Below are 22,997 nucleotides of genomic sequence, written 5' to 3' on the forward strand. Positions count from 1 at the left end.
AAATAACTGTATGGTTCAAAATCCGAGTCTGTAGCGGTAGAGTATATCAGCCGTACCTATAGGATACCTCATTATATCCCAAAAATCAGTGTAACTGACTTATTAGGGTCAGACTTTAAATAATTTATACATTTAAACATGAGGACAAAAATTTTAATATAGTGTAATTTTAAATTATTCAATCCATAATACTTTATCATATTACAATTCTGCTTTTAAACATTATCATATCACGTAAATCTATTAATTTAACTCAACTACATAAATTATAAATTCATAATTTAATCCTTAATTAATTAACTATTATTATTATTATTATTATCATTTTTTTATCATTTAATCTAATATCTTTTTCTATTTATCACATTACACAATATCTTGTTTCTCTTTTTCTTTTAATTTCTATTTTTATCTTAATTTTATAATTAAACCAATAGCTCCTACAACATTTAATTATATTCATTCAAGTCCTTGAAAAATTACTTTTAATTACATAACTTTTTAAATTACATAGACTTATTTCTAATTTAGTCCTTAGTATACTTTCAACCAAATATCTAACCCACTACACACTTTCATTTTCATTTTTTTATTTTTATCAAATAACTTTCTTTTAACCCTAATTTAATCAATTTACAACATTTAACATAGAAAAAGTAGTATTCCTTATTTGGTCCAATTTTAACACTTTTTTTTAACCGAATAAATCTTCCTCTTTCAAATTTTCTCTTATTTTTAGTCTAATAAATTTTCTTGTTACTATATTTTAGCCGAATTACATTTCTATCAAAGAAAGTAGAGACATTCCACTTGGTCCATAACTTGAGTTTTGGTCAAATTATATATTAATTTCAAAATTTTCTATCTATCAAATCTATTATTTCTTCAAACTTTGATCATGTAATGTAACTAAAATATTATTCACTTGATTTAATTCTACTAAGATAGTAAAATTTTCAAATAGAATATAATTTACAAATTCTTAACTTTATGCAAATAAAGTTGAACACAAATCTTAAACCTTCCAAAATCTTCCACAAACTTAAATTTTCTATTCTTCCTTTCCTTTCCTTTCCTTTCCTTTTGGAGTTTTAACTCTTTCCTTCCACTTTTTCTTCATGAAATATAAACAAATAAATCATATTAATGTAGTATCTCTCATAAATATTCACATAAAAATGATAAAAAAATATTCCTACATCAAAACGCTTAACATACCTTTAAATTTTCCAACACTTGGTTACTATTCACTCTCCCTCAACCTTGAATTTTCTCTTTGATTTCTCTTCTTTTCTTTAAGTTCTATCTTGGAAAGGTATTGGGAGAAAATGGGTAATTGATTGGAGGTGGAAATTTAAAGAATTTTAGTGTAGAAAAAAAGAAGAAGGAGAAGATGGGGTCTTCCTCTTAGTTCATAGCAAGAAGAAGAAAAAATGAAAAAGATGGTTTTTTTTTTCATTTTTTTAGAAAAGTCATTGGGTTTATGTGGCTAGTATTAAGCCACGTGTCCTTAGTTTAATTTTTAATTTCTTTCTCTCTTTTTTTTTTTTGGAATGTTACAAGGGTTTTAGCAGGTTTTTTAACCGGCAAGTCATCAGGACTATACTGCACATCCTCACCATCGAAGCCGCACTCAGCTAGTCGGAGAGAACTAAGGGGCTTGCTCAGCTCATCACGACCAGCCTTTAGCCCCAAATTATAGTCGCTAGCATAAAAACACACAGCAAAATTGAGAATCATATACTTATGCTCATCGGACTGCAAATATTTCCAATACATGGTCCTAACGATGCCCTCAGTCTTCTTGTGTATATCCACTATGGCCACCTCATATTCTTTGCAACGGGCAGAGAGCTCAGTTACCTCCAGTTTATATTGATTCTTCACAGCTTCACTGGCGTGAGCATCCTCTCAAGACTTCTCTAAGTGATGATGAGCTTGCTTCAAATCTTTAGACATCTTCAAAAGCTCACCCTAAGTACGCGAAAGAAAGCCCTAACTTTTAACTCCGCATCAATTTGAACCTAGGACAACCGAGCTATTGCTTCAGATCGCTCCTTAATTAATTGACTCTCCAGTTAGGCAGCACGATCATTCTGAAGACGGCTCTTGTAACAGCCCGGAAACCGAACTGCCACCGGCACTAGGATCCAGATCGACTTAAGGTCGCCGGGACCCGTAGTAAGCCTGCTAGCCTGTCTGTATACCTGTGAAATCCCATACATGATCATACATTTGCTGTAAAACCATAAAACTTTTCTTCATTCCAAGGCTTAACCTGTGCATGCACTCTCTGTGTTCTCTACTAATCCCTACTAGAGCTCCTCATGGCCCTAGGCGGATCAAACTCATAATGTTAAGCCTGGTTTTGCTCATAAACATACAACAATAAGGAAACATACAGAAACTGATCATGTGACTCCACAAAGGGATTACAAGTCTTATCAAGCAAGCACCATTCTATACATATACATTATCTCTATACATTTACATGTCCACACTAGCTATTACAATACTCTGTACTCTTCCTGTACCCTGCTGAGTTCTCTCTGACCTCTAAACCTCTGAACCTGCACAACTGGAGTTAGGGGAGAGGGATGAGCTACGATAGCCCAGTGAGTAGAATAGGCAAATAACAGGTGATAAAACATGCTCTCATGGAATGCAACACATAATCACATAACCTCGGCCGGACGGATCAAAACTCCCTCTATCTCATCTGGGGTACCTAAGTACCATGTGCCTGGTCCCCGTAGGGCTGTTCCAGGTCTTTATATATGTGCCTGGTCCCCGTAGGGCTGTTCCAGGTCTTTCCTCTGAGGGCTAGTGAATCCTCACGAAGTCCGTGCCGTCTCACAGAAGCAATGTACAAGGAGCAATGCCAAGTACAAGGATAAATGCAATGCATCATCTTTGTGTACACTAATGCACTCACCCTATAGCATATTCATGATGCATGAAGCATGATAAAATATTCAGTTCTCATATTAAAACATTAAGTTAAATTCCACCCACCTGGTTAGCTCTGAACTGACTCTGCAGGTTCTGACACTGGACTCACTGCTGACCTCCCTGATTCCTCTGGTCCGTACCTACACAGGTGGACTCAAATGAGGGACTAAACGCACTCAATAACATCTCTAAGAAACTCCCCAAAACCCCTCTAAACAATCCTCAAACCATCACAGAAAACATGCAAAAGAAAGCTGGACAGGGCACTTTCGGCGGCAGGTTCGGCGGCCGAAACCCCACTCCAGAGACGAAACTCATGCATGTTCGGCGGCACCTTCGGCGGCCGAAGGTCTCGTCCAGAGACGAAACTCACACACTTTCGGCGGCCGAACTTCCCCTTTCGGCGGCCGAAAGGCTCTTTCTAAACCGAAAGCCTAGCTTTCGGGGGCAACCTTTGGCAGCCGAACTGCCTCCACAAAGGGTTTGGCGGCCGAACCTTCCTTCGGCGGCCGAACCTGGTTTTGCCCGAAGGGCAGAACCCTGCTCTGTTTCATGCAAACTTTGCCCAAAAACCTACAAACATGCATATCAACTACTCCCAACTAGCATATACACATATATATGCACAAAGGGGTCTAAAACTATTCTAAAACCCCAAACAAACATAGCACATAACACTGAAACATGCTTGACCACCTCAAATCACCCAAAACCTCACCTAAACCTAAACATGCATACTACCCATACAAACTTCATAAAACCTTTCAAAATCATCAAAGAAGCTCAGGATCTTCACTTACCTCTTACACAACTTGAGGATGAAGGATCCTAACGTGGAGATAGGAAGAAAAGTGCTTCCAAAGCTCCAAGCCTCAAAACTTGTTTCTTTTGCTCAAAACCTTCATAAGTCACCAAAACTCTTAAAACTCTTGAAAGATTTGATGAAAATCATGGAAAACATGAAAGTCAACGTGGAGAGGCTGAAACTCACCTCTGGCTGCAAGTGGAGGAGAAATAACCTCCTTCCACCGACCCTTGGCCCTTTTATAGGTGGCTGGCCAGACCACCTTCGGCAGCCGAACGTGAAGCCGCAACCATGCAATGTTCGGCGGCCGAAAGTAACCTTCGGCGGCCGAACCTTTGCATTTCTCCCTTGTTGCTTTTCTTTCAAAACTCAAGTCTTTTACCATGTCAAAACATGAAAACAAGTGAAAATACCTTGGAAAACATATGCATTACCCTTCTCGAGGGTTCCGACACCCGAGATTCCACCGGACTACAGGAATTCCGATGCCGGACTCGAGCCGGGTATTACATTCTTCCCCCCTTAAGAACATTCGTCCCCGAATGTCCCTAACACAACATAAACACATAGAAAAGGGGAAAACTAACCTTAAAACAGATATGGGTATTGCTGGAGCATGGACTCCCGAGTCTCCCAAGTGCACTCTTCTAGGTTGTGGTGGTTCCACAGAACTTTCACCATTGGTATCTCCTTGTTTCTCAGCTTTCTGATCTGGGTGTCAAGGATCCGCACTGGTTGCTCTACATAGGTGAGGTCACTTAAGATTTCCACCTCAGGTTCACTAAGAACCTTCTCTGGATCTGACACAAACTTCCTCAACATAGAAACATGGAATACCGGGTGAATTCTTTCCATAAAAGCCGGTAAATCTAGCTTATACGACACAGGCCCGATCTTCTGCAAGATCTCAAAGGGACCAATGTACCGTGGGGCCAGTTTACCCTTCTTTCCAAACCGAACCACTCCCTTCATCGGAGACACTTTAAGCAATACCATATCCCCCTCCTAGAACTCTATCTGCCTCCTACGGATATCTGCATAACTTTTCTGTCTGCTTACCGCTGTTCTGATCCTTTCTCTGATGATAGGCACTAACTTGCTGGTTATCTCAACTAACTCTGGCCCTGCAAGAGTTTTCTCTCCTACCTCTTCCCAGCAAACAGGTGTTCGGCACTTCCTCCCATACAAAGCTTCATAAGGAGCCATCCCTATGCTAGCATGATGGCTGTTGTTGTAGGCAAACTCCACCAGAGGTAGATGCTGCCTCCAAGAACCGCCAAAATCTAACACACACATTCTCAGCATATCTTCAATGGTTTGGATGGTCCTCTCTGACTGACCGTCTGTCTGTGGATGGAAAGCAGTGCTGAAATCCAACCTTGTGCCCATTTCATTTTGCAGACTCCGCCAAAACCTGGAGGTGAACTGAGGTCCTCGATCTGATACTATCGACACTGGAACTCCATGCAACCTTACTATCTCGTCAACATACACCTGCGCCAACTTGTCCACAGAGTAGTTACTCCTGACTGGAATGAAGTGAGCAGATTTAGTGAGTCTATCCACAATCACCCATATGGAGTCTAGTCTGTTAGACGTCGCCGGTAATCCCACTACAAAATCCATCGCTATGTTCTCCCATTTCCATTCTGGAATCGGCAGTGGGTTAAGCATTCCAGCCGGCTTCTGGTGCTCTAGCTTCACCCTTTGACATGTCTCGCAGGCTGACACGAACTGTGCCACTTCTCTCTTCATTGCGGGCCACCAATACACTCTTCTTAGATCTTGATACATCTTGGTGGCTCCCGGGTGAATGCTATACCGCGCATTATGAGCTTCCCTCATAATGTCGGCCTTCAAACTGCTATCATCTGGTACACATAACCTCGTACCGTGCCGAAGAATCCCCTCACCGTCAAATCTGAACTCTGAACTGTTACCAGACTGAACAGTCCTGGCAATCTTCACTAACTCGGGATCTTCATGCTGTTTCAGAGCCACTTGCTCTAGAAACACTGGTGTCACTCTCATCTGTGCGATCAAAGCACCTGTACCAGATAACTGCAACTGCAACCCTTCTTCCACGAGCTTGTAGAAATCCTTCACCACCGATCTTCTCTCTACTGCAATGTGGGATAAACTGCCAAGTGACTTTCGACTTAAGGCATCAGCTACAACATTAGCCTTGCCTAGATGATACTGGATCTTACAATCATAATCACTGAGCAATTCGACCCACCGTCTCTGCCTCAAGTTTAACTCTCTCTGACTTAAGATGTGCTGCAGGCTCTTATGATCCGTATAGATCTCACATTTTACCCCATAGAGGTAATGCCGCCACATCTTAAGTGCAAAGATAACAGCTGCCATCTCCAGATCGTGTGTCGGATAGTTCCGCTCGTGCTTCTTCAGCTGTCTAGAACTATAAGCTATTACTCTGTCATTCTGCATCAACACACAACCTAATCCCACTCGGGATGCATCACAGAACACTGTGAAATCTTCATCACTGATCGGCAGCGCTAACACCGGTGCTGAAGTTAACCGTCTCTTCAACTCTGCAAAACTCTCCTCACATTCCTCTGACCACACAAACTTCTGATTCTTTTTGGTCAGTCTGGTCATAGGAGCAGCTATCTTCGAGAAGTCCTGAACGAACCTCCGATAGTAGCCTGCCAAACCCAGAAAACTCTTGATCTCGGTCACTGTAGTGGGTGTAGGCCAATTGGCTACTGCCTCTACCTTTGTGGGATCAACTGCTATACCTTCCTCTGATATTACATGGCCCAAAAAGGAAATGCTCCTTAGCCAGAACTCGCACTTGGAGAACTTGGCATACAAGCCATGCTCTCTCAAGGTTTGCAACACTATCCTCAGATGCTGGGCATGGTCCTCTGCATTCCTGGAGTACACCAAGATATCATCAATAAAGACGATCACAAAACGATCCAAGTACTCCCTGAACACCCTGTTCATGAGATCCATGAATGCTGCAGGGGCGTTAGTCAACCCGAACCGCATCACAAGGAACTCATAATGCCCATATCTGGTGCTGAAAGCAGTCTTGGATACATCTCCTTCCCTGATCTTCAACTGATGATATCCGGATCTCAGATCTATTTTAGAAAAACAACCTGCTCCTGCCAACTGGTCGAATAGATCATCGATCCTAGGTAAAGGATACTTATTTTTGATAGTGACTTTGTTCAACTGTCTGTAGTCGACACAAAGTCTAAGAGGTCCATCCTTCTTTCTGACAAATAATACTGGAGCACCCCAGGGTGAGGTACTCGGACGGATGAAACCCTTAGCTACCAAATCCTGTAACTGCTCTTTCAACTCTCGCAACTCTGCTGGTGCCATTCTGTAGGGAGGAATAGAGATCGGTCTAGCATTGGGCATCAACTCAATCTCGAACTCTATTTCCCTATCCGGTGGCAACCCTGGAAGCTCTTCAGGAAACAAATCTGGGAAGTCTCTAACAACTGGTACTGAGGATGGTTCCCTAACCTGACTGTCTAGCTCTCTCACATAAGCTAGGAACCCCTGACACCCCTTCCTTAACATTCTACGAGCCTGGAGGGCTGATATCAAACCCCTAGGTGTCCCTCTCCTGTCTCCTCTGAAGACACACTCTGACCCATCCTGGTTTCTGACACTGACTACCTTGTCTCTACAGTTCAGGGTAGCATCATACGTAGATAACCAATCCATCCCTAGAATGACATCAAAATCTATCAACTCTAGAACCACCAGGTCAGCTGGAAGGTATCTACCCTCTATGCACACTGGACTGAACCGACAGACTGACTCTGCCAAAGATGGATCACATTTGGGTCCACTGACCCATAGAGGACACTCTAACTCAGACACCATCAGACCCAACCTCTCTGCAGCTCTAGAAGAAATGAAAGAGTGAGAAGCACCGGGGTCCATTAAAGCATACACCTCAGAACACCCAATGATGAGATTACCTGACACCACCGTGTTCGACGTGTCTGCCTCCTGCTGAGTCAGGGTGAAAATCCGTGCTGGGGCTGACGGACCTGCACCTCGGGAACCCATCCCTGATGAAGAGGCTGCCCCTCTTCCTCTTCCTCTACCACTGCTTGGTGGTATGGCTGAAGCTACTGGCTGTACTACACTGCCCGAACTCATCTGCTGGGATGGTGCAACCAAAGTCGCCTGAGGACATTCCCGTGCATAATGTCCCTCCTGCCCACATCTATAGCAGGCTGTGGATCCCAACTGACAAGCTCCTCTATGCTGTTTGCCACACCTCTTGCACACTGGAAAATCTGCGCCAGAACTGGAGCCACTACTCATTCCCAGACCCGACTTAAGCCTGTTCCAGAACTTGCCTCTCTTTCCTCTGAATTTCTCCCATCTCTTCTTACTTGCACTTACTGTACCCTGTGAGGAGGAACCTGGTTTAACACCAGAAGACTGTGCCTTGACGACACCTTGACTTATAGCACTGGCCTCCATCTTTCTAGCAGCATCCACAATAGAGTGGAAACTTTCCTTCTCCGCATGAAGAATCAAAGAGAAATACCTGGGATGAAGCCTTGTGGCATATCTCTTTGCCTTCTTCTGATCTGTATCATATGCCTGACCGACATATGGCAACAATTCCAGGAACTTATCGGTATAGTCATCAACGCTCATCTCCTCCGTCTGTCTCAACTGCTCAAACTCCACAACCTTTAGTTCCCTAGAACTGTCAGGAAAAGCCCATCCAGCAAATTCGTTGGCGAACTCTTCCCATGTCATACTCTCCAGTTTCGGGTCCACATAGTTCTTGAACCATTCTCTAGCTTTCTTACACTTTAACGTGAACCCTGCCATCTCAATGGCTCTACCATCATCTGCTCCCAACTCACTTGTTATCATTCTCACTGCACTGAGATACTCAAAGGGATCATCTCCTGTATTGAATTTAGGAGCATCCAACTTTAAGTACTCGGTCATCTTCACCTTACTTCCCACTGAAGAACTGGGTTGCTGTGCTTCCACAACAGGGGCTACTGGTTCAGGAGGTGGTGGTGGAGGAACTGGTTCTCTCACTTCAGGCTGTACTGGACTTGGATGAACAGGTGGGGGTGGATACATGTGATATGGTGGATAAAAGGAAGGATAGGGCATATATGGCATGTAGGGTGGATATGGAGCAAAGCTGGAGTAATCCGACGTGCCTCCCATCGGATACTCTGGGCCCTGTGGAAAGGGTGGATAGCCAAACCCCGAGGCCTGCATGCCTCCCTGGGACTCCCCCATACCTTCTTCTGACCTTCCTACACCCGTGCTTACATCTCTACTCTGATCCTCTTCCATCACACCTCTTTCTGCTACTGACCTTCCCCCTCTGCTTACTCCTCTCCTGCTCTCGTCAGAAGACCTTCTAGGGTCTCGTGACGTTCCTTCCCTGCTTGACCTGTGAGATCTTGCCCTTGGCAAGGCAGGTGGACGAGTAGCTGTACCCTCACTTACAGGTGGGACTCCAGTCAATCTCGCGGATCGACGAGTTCCTCGCATCTTCACTTTCTGGAAAACAACAAATCACATAACGCATAAGCAACACATCAAAAAATGCACATGTATAACTCATGGCATTGCACATCAGCATATAGCGATAGGACTAACATCCTATCCTAGTGGACATGTTTGTCCTATGGTGCTTGACCTGCTAAACCTCTCTATGAGCCCAACTCTCTCTATAGGTCCGACCATGTGAACCTAGGGCTCTGATACCAATCTGTAACAGCCCGGAAACCGAACTGCCACCGGCACTAGGATCCAGATCGACTTAAGGTCGCCGGGACCCGTAGTAAGCCTGCTAGCCTGTCTGTATACCTGTGAAATCCCATACATGATCATACATTTGCTGTAAAACCATAAAACTTTTCTTCATTCCAAGGCTTAACCTGTGCATGCACTCTCTGTGTTCTCTACTAATCCCTACTAGAGCTCCTCATGGCCCTAGGCGGATCAAACTCATAATGTTAAGCCTGGTTTTGCTCATAAACATACAACAATAAGGAAACATACAGAAACTGATCATGTGACTCCACAAAGGGATTACAAGTCTTATCAAGCAAGCACCATTCTATACATATACATTATCTCTATACATTTACATGTCCACACTAGCTATTACAATACTCTGTACTCTTCCTGTACCCTGCTGAGTTCTCTCTGACCTCTGAACCTCTGAACCTGCACAACTGGAGTTAGGGGAGAGGGATGAGCTACGATAGCCCAGTGAGTAGAATAGGCAAATAACAGGTGATAAAACATGCTCTCATGGAATGCAACACATAATCACATAACCTCGGCCGGACGGATCAAAACTCCCTCTATCTCATCTGGGGTACCTAAGTACCATGTGCCTGGTCCCCGTAGGGCTGTTCCAGGTCTTTCCTCTGAGGGCTAGTGAATCCTCACGAAGTCCGTGCCGTCTCACAGAAGCAATGTACAAGGAGCAATGCCAAGTACAAGGATAAATGCAATGCATCATCTTTGTGTACACTAATGCACTCACCCTATAGCATATTCATGATGCATGAAGCATGATAAAATATTCAGTTCTCATATTAAAACATTAAGTTAAATTCCACTCACCTGGTTAGCTCTGAACTGACTCTGCAGGTTCTGACACTGGACTCACTGCTGACCTCCCTGATTCCTCTGGTCCGTACCTACACAGGTGGACTCAAATGAGGGACTAAACGCACTCAATAACATCTCTAAGAAACTCCCCAAAACCCCTCTAAACAATCCTCAAACCATCACAGAAAACATGCAAAAGAAAGCTGGACAGGGCACTTTCGGCGGCAGGTTCGGCGGCCGAAACCCCACTCCAGAGACGAAACTCATGCATGTTCGGCGGCACCTTCGGCGGCCGAAGGTCTCGTCCAGAGACGAAACTCACACACTTTCGGCGGCCGAACTTCCCCTTTCGGCGGCCGAAAGGCTCTTTCTAAACCGAAAGCCTAGCTTTCGGGGGCAACCTTTGGCAGCCGAATTGCCTCCACAAAGGGTTCGGCGGCCGAACCTTCCTTCGGCGGCCGAACCTGGTTTTGCCCGAAGGGCAGAACCCTGCTCTGTTTCATGCAAACTTTGCCCAAAAACCTACAAACATGCATATCAACTACTCCCAACTAGCATATACACATATATATGCATAAAGGGGTCTAAAACTATTCTAAAACCCCAAACAAACATAGCACATAACACTGAAACATGCTTGACCACCTCAAATCACCCAAAACCTCACCTAAACCTAAACATGCATACTACCCATACAAACTTCATAAAACCTTTCAAAATCATCAAAGAAGCTCAGGATCTTCACTTACCTCTTACACAACTTGAGGATGAAGGATCCTAACGTGGAGATAGGAAGAAAAGTGCTTCCAAAGCTCCAAGCCTCAAAACTTGTTTCTTTTGCTCAAAACCTTCATAAGTCACCAAAACTCTTCAAACTCTTGAAAGATTTGATGAAAATCATGGAAAACATGAAAGTCAACGTGGAGAGGCTGAAACTCACCTCTGGCTGCAAGTGGAGGAGAAATAACCTCCTTCCACCGACCCTTGGCCCTTTTATAGGTGGCTGGCCAGACCACCTTCGACAGCCGAACGTGAAGCCGCAACCATGCAATGTTCGGCGGCCGAAAGTAACCTTCGGCGGCCGAACCTTTGCATTTCTCCCTTGTTGCTTTTCTTTCAAAACTCAAGTCTTTTACCATGTCAAAACATGAAAACAAGTGAAAATACCTTGGAAAACATATGCATTACCCTTCTCGAGGGTTCCGACACCCGAGATTCCACCGGACTACAGGAATTCCGATGCCGGACTCTCTGCTCTCACCTTAGTCTTGTGCTCCCTTTTTAAAGTGAAAACACAAGTAGCCTCCTTTTGCTTAACTCTCTCAATTTCAGCACGGGCAGCCCCTTGAGCACCTTTCATTTTCTTCTCTAACTCGATAAGGGCACTAAGGACTTACATGCACAAACAAGCATTTAACATAGTAAAGACAACAGAAGTCGGTAAAACAAGTAAATAGAGAAGGTGCCAAGAGGGCTTATCTTTTAGAGTCAGTAAAAAGCTCTTCAATAGGCCTTGAGTTGCTAGCCTATGGTTGTACACTAATTTTAACCAGATAAAAAACAGTCCCCAAGAATCGAGGATCATTGATATTAGGAGAAGACCAAAAAACATGATTGCAGAGAAGCTTCGCAATAGAAGTAGGAGTCGAATCCTAGTTCGGAGTGTAAGCAATCCTCGACTCATGGGGAATTAGAGCTTGAGGCAGCTTTGTGCTGATGGCGGTAAACAAGCTCCCCTTATCTCCCTTTACCATGTCAGGGGTTCTTTTTGCACGACCACTAGAAGGGACTCCCCTGCCTGGAGACTTAGGCAGCTGAGACCCTTTAACCAGCCTTCTTTTCTTCTGAGGCAGCAAAAGGTCAAACCTTTGAGAAGCGGCCTGAGGAGTCTTCCTCACTAGGCCACCTAAAGCCTCATCCTCTCCTTTTGACGAGGGGTCAGATGGGAGAACATGGATAATAGGGGCATCAAGGGGGCCACAAGAGTTATCCTCTTCATGAGATGCCTAGTGGACACCCCTTGCTTTAACTATTTTTCCAGCGCCTATCTCCTTCGCAGTTTCCATAATATTCTCCTCAGTAGCTATAATTAGGGGAAGTCCCATGATTGCCACAGGTCATGCATTCACCTCTTGATGAGGATCAAGACCAAGGGCATCGTAAACGTCCTCCATGGTTTTTCGGACAGTAAACTACTCAACAGCCTGTTTGATGAAGTCCCTAGACAATGTGAAATTTTTGGGGCATTGTAGTCTCACCCATTGGAACCTTAGAGGCTGCAAACCATAAAAATGAAAATTTTAGTCAAGAAAGGGAGATGCAAACAAAATGAAATAAATCAGTTAATATAAACTAGCGGCATAACAATCACCCCTGAGAGGAAGTTACAGACAATTAAAAACGTCATACTTACAAGAAAAAAAAAGTCAAACGAGTAAAATACAGTTGCTCCCATTTAGATAAATAGGGGAAAATATTACATGCAAAATCAACATCCTCCCAATATAAGGTGAAACCCCAACTCCACTCTCCCCTCAAACGGACAACAAAAAGCTCTTAATCCAATGACAGATAAAATCCTTATGGCCTGTGAAAATAGACAAACTTATGCAGCCATTGGAGTTCCAAAACCCATTATTTGATTTGAGAATCTTGAAGGGAGAATTAAAGAGGTTCACAGATGGTCTAAATCTCCATCCTCAGCGCACCGCTTCAAAGGCGTGCATAAATAAAATAGAGTTGGGGGTCAACATCTGAGGAGACACAAGGTAGAACTGAAAGATATCAATAAAGAAATGAGAAAAGGGAAAAAAACAAGTCATAGTCGAATTACTTCAAGAAGAAGACTAGCTTTTTGTTGTATTGGGCATCAACTAGCCCAGAAGGAGGAGAAGGAGAAATGAATAAAGCAATTCTCTCGAAGGAATGTGGAGCCCTGATCTGATAAGACTTCGTACGAAGCAATTCTTCAGGAATGGCTCTTCATAGATTGTTTGGAGTAACATTAGACTGCAAACCCTCTATAGGGGGAAATCCTAAGGGAGTCATGAAAAAAGGAGATGTACCTGAAGTAAGAAGTTTCTCAAAGGAAGAACAGAGGAAGGAGGGAGTTTGAAGCAGGAAGGAAAGAATAAGTGGTTTAGAGCGTCAATGAAGGTTTTTATAAGACAAAATTTAAAATTCAAAATCCCTAAAAATGATCTCAGGCAGCGATTCTTTGGAAACTCCCCACTGATTATATCCTTCATTTAATAGCACCTTTTCGAGAATCGATAACAACTAGGATGTGTTTTTTGAAAGAAAAGGCATCAAGAACTCTCCGCAATGGCTCAAAAGAAATAAATTCACTTTTTCAACCATCATAAATAACTCTCGAAGAAGCAAAAGGGCATTTGATAATGTGCAAAAAGTAAGGCCCACCGAGATCGTGACACGTGTACACATAATTTGAGAGAATCAAGCCTTTAGCTCCTCTGACTTTCCCAACACCCAGAACGAACAGACCAGTCTCTCTAGTACTCATGCCATCCACAGGAACTTAATACAGAGATTACCAACCTCTATAAAGACCATGCAGACGAAGTATGACCTGATAAAATCAAGATGAGATGAGACAACAACCTTCTACATAATGGACGACCTCTCTAGTCTCCTCCGAAGTATTAAATGAGCATGTGGAAAGACTAACTAACATGATGTACACGGTAGACAGAGTATGGGTTGAACTTGCACCGATTTATTAGTCACCAAACATACTAGTCAAAGGCAACCCATGCCTGATCTAATGGAATTTGACATTGAATGCCCTTAAAGTGATTAAACTAATATATATGTCACTGATCCCATCCAAAACAAGGGACTCTGAGAAGCTTTCTCTCTCTCCCTTAAAAAGACCAACTCACCAAAAGTTATCCTCCATAAATCACACATTGGCGGAAGAATCTTATTCTTTCTGATGCACTCATGGAAGAACCCTTAAAATACATGTCCTCTGGAGAATTCCTTTGAATACTTGGTTATTATTTATTTTATTTTTTCTTCATAATTAATAAATCTCAGATAATTCTCGATCTAACTTGAGCGTTGGAAGTTCTTCACCAAGACATCCTTGGTGGATCTTTTATCGTTTTTTCATATCTTACAAATCTCCCTCCTGAAACTCAAGTATGGAGGGATCTCACGAATCCAATCACAAATCGATAATCAACTCATTGGATTGAATCTACGTCCAGGTGTCATCACGTGGACACCCAATTGGATTTCAGGCATATCATTATCTAAATAATTCTTTAATATCATAAATAAAATTTTATATATTTTTTTACAATCACGGTGTATATAATAAATTATGATTTTATTTTATTTTATTTTTATCTATTGATTCTCCATTATTATATCTTGATTCTAAGACGCTAATGTTTTATATTTTTAATAGTTTTATATATTCTAAATTATTATTTTTAATTAATTAGATTAATATTTTGTATTTGTATATTAATAATTATATAAATTTACATAATGTATTAAATTATAGGATACCATGCACTCTTTCATTTTTTTATCACATAATTTTTTCATTTGATATGAGGATGAAAAAAATAGACTATAAATAATAAATTTTATTTATTTATTTATTTTATTAATTCATTAATTTATTTTATTATTATATATTGACTTTCGAATTCTACTTTTTATATTTTTAAATATTCTAAATTTTATTTTTTAATTAATTGGGTTAATACTTGTATACTAATAAATTGTATACATACATACGATATGTATAAGTTTACATATCGTACAAAACAAATTACACTTTTTTTTTAAAAAACAAATTTACTATTTTTTCATTTAATACATAAGTTATAATTAAGATTAATACAATAATAATAATAATACTAATTATTATTATTATTATTATAAGTAGCCTTTTAATCCAACCACAAAAATCAAACTTTTTTTTATATCTCAAACATAAAAGTAAACCTGTAATCGGATTTAAGCTTAAAAAAAAAAAAAACTAGAACCAAATTATATTCATCACAGAGTATAGAGTTTAAAATTAAATAGAAAATCCATTATATTAAAATAAAGATTTTTACTTCATAATTTTAAATTTGAAATAAAAATAATAAAATCTTTTGTTATCCCCTTTAAAATTTAAATATCATTATTAACAATATATATATTACTTATTCTATTAATTTAATAATTGTTATTTATAATAATTATTTTAATATTTTAATATTTTTATTAAAATTGAATTGTCATTACCATAAAACTGATTACCTCATGATTTATTATTCTACAATATTTTTTAAAATTTAAATTTATGATCTAATAATTTAAAATTATAAAACTAAATTTATTTTATTAATCTTATCTCAATTTTTATGTTTTTAATTATCATATACTAAGATTCAAATATTCATTTATAATAAATGCTATTTTTTTTACTTTAAGATTTAAGTATAATTATTCATAATTAAAACAACAACATGTTATCTAATAATTTCATATTATCAAATTATTTATATTTTTTCCATAATTATTTAATCTTTAATTTAAAATTTAAGTATATTTGTTAATAATTAAAAAAACTTCATATTATCTAATAATTTTATAATATCAAAATTATCATTTACATTTTTATAATTATTTAATTTTAAGTATATTATTTTAATAAACTTATGTTAAAACTTTATGTTTTAGTACTTATGTATATCTAAAATTTAAATTCTTAATTTTAAATTAATTTAAATAATAAAATTATTATGCACTTTAAATTTTAAATTCAATTGTAAATAACTAAAATATATTAAGACATTTAAAAATTCCTATAAACTCCCTCTATTATTTTATATATTTAACTGTGGGTCAAGATTATTTATTAATCACTTATAAATATTTTAATTAAATAAAATTTTAAATATTTATAAGCTTAAAATAGTTTTTAAGTGCTAACAATTTAAAAAAAATATATATATAAATACTTATAAGTTAAGCTAAATAAAATTTTAATTTGTAATTTTATATTTAAAAATGAGAAAGTATATTATATAAATTGTGATGTATTAAAACTAGGCTTTAGTTGGCAATATATTCACACTATTACAATTTTATTTTAAATTTATTTTAATATTAAATAAAAATTTAGCTAACAGTAATAAATTTAAATATATTTTGTAAAAGTATGTTACAAACTCTCACAAAATTTGTTTCCTACAAAGTTACGAGGAAGACGCCACCGTTTTGACGTCATTTAAGTTTTATTTAACGAATAGAAGTCCATCTCCCTTATTATTATCTCATATATTTATATTTATTTCTGTGAGGGCCAAATTCTAGTCTCTGTAATTGGATTCGTGTTGTCTCTACCATTACCGGCAAAGCTGCCTTCCACAAGGCGACGATGAACAATATTAGGGTTTTCTTTTTCGCTTTCCTCCTGGTCGCGTCTCCTCTTTTGCAAGGTATATTCTTTCCAATTTTAGATCTAGATCTGTACTTACACCTACTTTTTGTGGATGATTGACTCTTGATAGATAGAACATGTATGTTTATGCGGTTATGTTACGATAGAATTGCTCTTTGGAAATGGAACCTGATTGGATTTGTGGTGGTGTTTCTTTTGGGGTTTCGGCTTTGAATTGCTGTTTTGCAAGTATTGGAATATTCGAACAAGCGAAATTTTGATTTGTGGGATTTTGCTGGTACTTTGGTTTTTTGAAATTGAAATTTAACTTGATATTCTCTTTGTCTGTGAAAAGGGGGCAGGAGAAGTGATTTATCATATTCCCTTTTCAAAAAGGAAATTGATCTTTATGTTGTGCTACGAGAAAGAAAAACAAATTTATAATCAAAGGAATGGCTGTGCCACTGATCTAACATCATTTAAGTAATGGGAGCTTTGAGGGTTATAAATGTGGATAGGATTGATATTGTGTTTGATTCGATTTTTCCCCCTATTCCATGCAAGTTTCTCAGTTTAATAGAGATTTTCTAATGGAAACTGCCATTAGAATTTATTTTCCTTAGGTTTTATGTATCTAATCAACTTCATCTAACTTGGCAGTTCTTTCTTTTTGCAGTGTCTCATTGTCAGTCAGATTCTGAAGAGGAAGTCATGGAGGCTGCTGAAGAAGTCAGTGATCTTGGGATTGTTGGTGAAGATACCCAGTATTTTGGTGATGGAAGTTATAGCCCTGCTCCTGGAGTTGATACAGTCTGTGTTTTCCCCAAAAACAGTGCACGCTGTAGGAATTTCATCTAACTTCTCATCAATATTTGTTTTTTTTCGCCATTATGATTTAAGAACGAATTTCCCGTAAGATGGGCACTAATTCTGTTTTATTTATTTTGTTTCAGTGGTGCCAGCTGGTGAAGAGGCTGAATTACTTGTTGGACTAAAAAATGACGGTATGTTGAACTTGTTATCAGATTACTCTTGCAATGAAAGCCAAATACTAGGTTATGATTTTTGTCTACCTTATAGGATTGATGCTAATTCTAATCTGGGTGAAAATGCTATCCTTTTGTTTTGCTGTTATTTCATTCTATAGATAGAAATTTGCTGACATGCCTCATTTGCTGGGTTTGCAGGCGAGTCAAGCATAAATGTAATTGCAATTAAGGCCAGTGTTCATCTTCCTTTTGATCATCGTATGCTGGTCCAAAATCTCACTGCTCAGGTTAGTGTAGAGTTGTAGATTTTTGCAAGCATAATCCAAATTACATGATCTAACTGTCATCTTCCACTTCCATTTATTATATGAGTAGCTATGATTGTTTGCACTTCTCTGTGTCTGGTCCATCTCATTTTGTTGGAGAATGGAGATGGGGGGAATCTCACCTCTCTTCTTCCCCTCTTCTTATCATCTCATACACAATCACATTCATGCATGCACGCACATGTATATGTGGCTCAGAATGCTTCACTATACAACAATATCTTTTTCTAGTTACTTTTCAACACAGAGTGCACATTGAGCTAAGTGCTAGTTTTTTTTTGAAGTTATCATATATTATGAACATAGAATCCTTAAACTAGAGGCTAAGATCAAAGATAAGATCCAGTTTAACAAGTGATAACATCCATTTCTGAAATATGGGATGGGGCAAGAGCAGGGCCTAGTTGGTGGATGGAGAGAATCTCTTCCCTTAATGAAGAATGTGGTGGAGGAAACTATTGTATTTGTAGGAATGCCCAAAATTTATCATTTACCGATTTTTTTGTCCCTGCTGACAATAAATCTTCTTTAGCATTGTGATGACTTGTATGAGTGCTTCTACATCAAATATGCACCTGTTTGCTTTCCCCAGTACTTTTTTGTTTGCTTTCTATTGCCCAAGGAGCCAGAGGAACTTCTACTATGCTATTTCTCATAATTGCAGGTGTTGAACCAAATGGAATATTAATAGCTCTTAAAAATGTTCCTTGCAAATAATAAGGGTTTGTTTTGTGTACCTTGTTTAGTGTAGGTTGGGACCATGTTATTGAATATATGATAGTACGGTTCATATCGATTCGCTATCCTAATGATATAAACTGATAGGTGAATCGCAAGTAGCCATGAATTGGACAAGAATCACATGAATTGAAGGCTAATGATGAGAGCCATTAGGAATCGATAGATTCATAGCTTTTGAAAGAAAAGTGGAACAAATGGCCAAATTTAGAGAAAGAAGGGGGAAAAAGACAGGGTCCTAGAGAAGAACAACAAATTAGTGAAAAAAGAAGGGGCATATGTCCTGAGATACTTTTTTTTTTCCTGAAAGTTGTCCCAAGATACTTCTAGTTATTTCTGTTTTTGAAATTTTAACTTGCTAGTTTGAAACTTTGAGCATGGCCATGACAAAATCATTATAGTACATGATTTGTGTATTATGCATTAATTACAATTAAATTTTTAATATTATATGATATAGTTAACAGGAAATGTATATAGATGTTTATATATATTGTCAATTGATTTTTCTAAGGTTGTACCAATATTATGATTTAGTTATTGAGTCTTGATTCAAAAAATATTATTTCGAATCAATTTGACAACTATGGCTGGGAATGAAGACATTGTCAAGTTGATTATACTCTGTTTTATAATTTCCGTTGTATGTACTGAATTATCCGTATTTGTTTTCTTTGGATCTGCAAGCATATTCATATTAATTTGTTTTCCATCTGTTGGCAATTTGAAATGTTCAATTGTGGTCCATGAATAAGTATATGTATTATAAAAGGAATGAGTTACTTGCCAGTTCTCTATGACTACATCCATGTCATTGTTCTGTGGTTAATTGTAAATATCGAAGTTTAAAAGAATTGTATAATACAGCAGAATATGTAAGTTCTATTCAATTTTTATTTTTTGCCTTGCATCAGCAATCTTCAAGCTAGTGTGCAAAAAAGTAGAAAGATTTTTGCTTTGTTTGTACTCAATAATGTTGGCTCAGTTTGGCCTTTTTAACAATTTTACAATTATCTTCAAGGAGTCTCATGGTTCAATTGAGGCTATCAATGTCACAGGCCAAATGTTTGGGTGCATTTTAATCTCCTCTTCTCTATCTCCCCATTTTCGCTTTCCTTTCTGACCAGCAGGAGAATCCATTTCTTTTCTTGTATTGTTCATTTGATTGTATATGTAGAAAAAGGGCACCTCTTCCTTTTCATGTCTATCTTGTGCTTATAACATGGAGTTTATCTGCATGATTGCTATTTGGGAAGGCTACTTATACTGCTGTTTGGATATGAATGCTACACCTATCTCGCAAACCATCATTATGCACCAGTTACTATATTTTATAGTCATTATATTAAAGATTTATTTTCTGGTGCATCACACATCTTTTCTATTGTTCCTCAGAATTGAAAGTTGTTAATGTGTATATCCTTTTATTTGCCTCAAAGATTAGCATAAACACTGCTTTCTAGCCTTTATATGATACAGGTGATTCATAGTTTCTATTTTGTTTACTGTTGTTTAACTGCAGCCCTTCAACAATGCAACTGTTCCTGCCTCAACACAAGCAACTTTCCCATATGTTTTTGCTGTCAGCAAGTACTTGCAGGTACATGTTCTACTTGAGGGTTTTACGGTTCATTTTTATGTACATTCAATTTTTTTTTTCTACATCATAACTGAATTATAGAGAAATAGTTGAACTTATATTTTTCTTTTTCTTATTTTTTATGCAGCCTGGAAACTTTGATCTTGTGGGCACCATTTTCTATGAGATCGACCAGCATCCATACCAGAGCACCTTCTACAATGGTACCATTGAAGTTGTCGAGTCTGGTGGCTTCCTCAGCGTTGAGTCAGTTTTTCTGGTTACACTTGGAGTTGCACTTCTTGTACTGCTTGGCCTATGGATTCATGGTCAAATACAGAACCTTTCTAAGGTACTTGGCCAGATGCCACATTTCTTTTTCTGATAAGCCAGCAATAATATTATCCAAGATAACCAGGGAAAAAAACCATTGCATGTCCCAATTAATCCAAGACCAGTAGGCCAAGTCCAAAACCAATGCAGCAAAGCCTTGGAACACATGTTAAATGGAAAAATGTGGAAGAAGATACAGATGAACTTTGATGCCATAATTGCTTTAATGTTTCTGATATTATCTAAGATTTTAAGTCATGGTTTGGATTGATTATAATGATGTTGTTTGTATCATGAGAAGGTTATTTTAATATATAGTAAAAGGTGTTGTATCATTTAGATGGACTCGTTTAGTGGGCCTGTGTTTGGTTATGCTATCTTCATCCACATATATAAATGCTCTTTATATTTTTATTTTTACCCTTTTTTGCTTCATGGATATCCTCTAACTCACTACTTTCTTTTGGTTAGAAAACAAAGCGGGCTCCAAAGGTGGAAATTGGAACTGGGACAAGGGATGCCTCAATGGATGAATGGCTTCAGGTTTGTGGGTCTCCATTTTGATCATGCTTACTTTTGAGTCGTGGGTTAGAATCATTACGTTCTTTGCTTCTCGGTGCTTTTATGCGCTCTCTCAATTTGCGATGCAACCCCCCACCCAAATCTTCTCCTCTTCTATGAATACACTCAATACAACTAGCTTCAGTTTGAGCCAATAGTTGATCTGAATCCAGGAGGAAAGATTAATGAATTGCTTTTCAACTTTTTTGTTTTTTGGATGTTTAGGGAACTGCATACACTCAATCAATATCCAGCAAATCAAAGAAAAAGAAGTAGATATGTTGGTGGCCTACTCAGCTGCACACAAGCCACTGCACAGACTTGTAACTCCCGCGTAGGCAAATGGAGGTTCTAAGAGAATTCATAAGTTGATCTATTTAAGTTACTGAAATTTAGTCCAGATAGAAAGTAACGTTTGGGTGTTGTAGCATGTGAAAGAATTTGTTTTTTTTTTTTTATTTAATTCTTTTTATGAATCGGGAATTTTGAATGTTGAGCCTCGTTGAGGATTACTAAATCCCATTTAAGTTAGGAAGAAGGCCACGATTTTCTTGAACCTGCATATATTTCTCATTTGATGTGCTGACTTTGCTTTTTTTTTTTTTTTTTTAATTTTTAATTTTTAATTTTTATGGTTTGCTACAACGTAGGAATAGTTTTAAGGGGAGCGTTTGACATTGAGTTTGATGTTTCCAAAAGTGCTTTTTTGATATTTTGGTGTTTTTATAATTAAATTATGTCAAATAATATTTTAAATTATTTTTTAATATTTTTTGAAGGAAGTGTTTTTCTCACCAGTTCTAACACCACCACCAAAAAGGCTTTAATCTGGTTTTGGTCCTAATACATGTTAAAAGTAGACATGACATGTTACACTTGCTTTCGTTGAAGTAGATGAAATTTTTAATAGAATGGTCGACACTGGATAACAAACCAAAGCACCGTAGCTTTCTTGGGGAAGTGAAAGCAACCAAACACTCTGTCGAGGATATGCGTCTGCCGAATTTATAGCTTTTTGAATTTAGTAGTCAGTTTTGTAATCACCATCTCTCCCTTTTTAATTTTCTCAAGCTGTAATAATCATATTATAAGTTTTTGTTGCAAATGTTATTTTGAACTGTTATTAGCCAATCCTTAGAGGTAACAAGAGTTGAGATGTTAATTTAATTGTCATTCTACTATTTTTATTTTAGACCAAACTAGTAAAAAAATGTTTTTGTTCTTCTGTTTAAAATTGAAAATTAATAATAATTTAATCTAATTAATTTTTTATTATTTTCAAATTTGAAAATATGATAGATGAAAGAGGTTAATTATTTTAACGAAAAAAATTACATTAAAAAAAAAGAGAGAATCAATATTATGTCCTTAGATTTTGTTGAAGTTTACCAGTTTATTTTTATTATTAATTATTAATTAGAATTTTTGTATTTGATAAAATTCAATTATTTAGTTGACAATAAAACTATTAAAATAAAGATAAATTAGTAAATTTTTTAAAAATTTAGTAGTGATGCAAGAATTAAATGAGTGATTAAAATTAATATTAATATTATTTTTAATCTATTATATTGCAATAATAAAATGATATTGCGTTATATTTAGTAGGAAAATTATACAAGGACATAACCTGCACTTATCTCATTTCTTGAGTGCATCTGCTTAACAAGGATAATTGTCTTGCCTTACAATT

At 38.0% G+C, this 22,997-nt stretch overlaps 1 protein-coding gene across 1 annotated transcript; it reads left to right on the forward strand.

Annotated features, from left to right (window-relative positions):
• Positions 1-16,671: 16,671 nt before the first annotated feature.
• Positions 16,672-21,866, forward strand: LOC110625462 (translocon-associated protein subunit alpha). Its single transcript, XM_021771060.2, has 8 exons — positions 16,672-16,836; positions 17,455-17,619; positions 17,732-17,782; positions 17,966-18,054; positions 20,354-20,431; positions 20,559-20,762; positions 21,215-21,286; positions 21,530-21,866. Exons 1-8 carry the CDS (start codon positions 16,776-16,778, stop codon positions 21,578-21,580), a joined length of 771 nt encoding a protein of 256 aa, XP_021626752.1. The 5' UTR covers positions 16,672-16,775; the 3' UTR covers positions 21,581-21,866.
• The last annotated feature ends 1,131 nt before the right edge of the window (positions 21,867-22,997 follow it).

Source organism: Manihot esculenta, chromosome 11, assembly GCF_001659605.2.
Source record: "Manihot esculenta cultivar AM560-2 chromosome 11, M.esculenta_v8, whole genome shotgun sequence".
Lineage (NCBI taxonomy): Eukaryota > Viridiplantae > Streptophyta > Magnoliopsida > Malpighiales > Euphorbiaceae > Manihot > Manihot esculenta.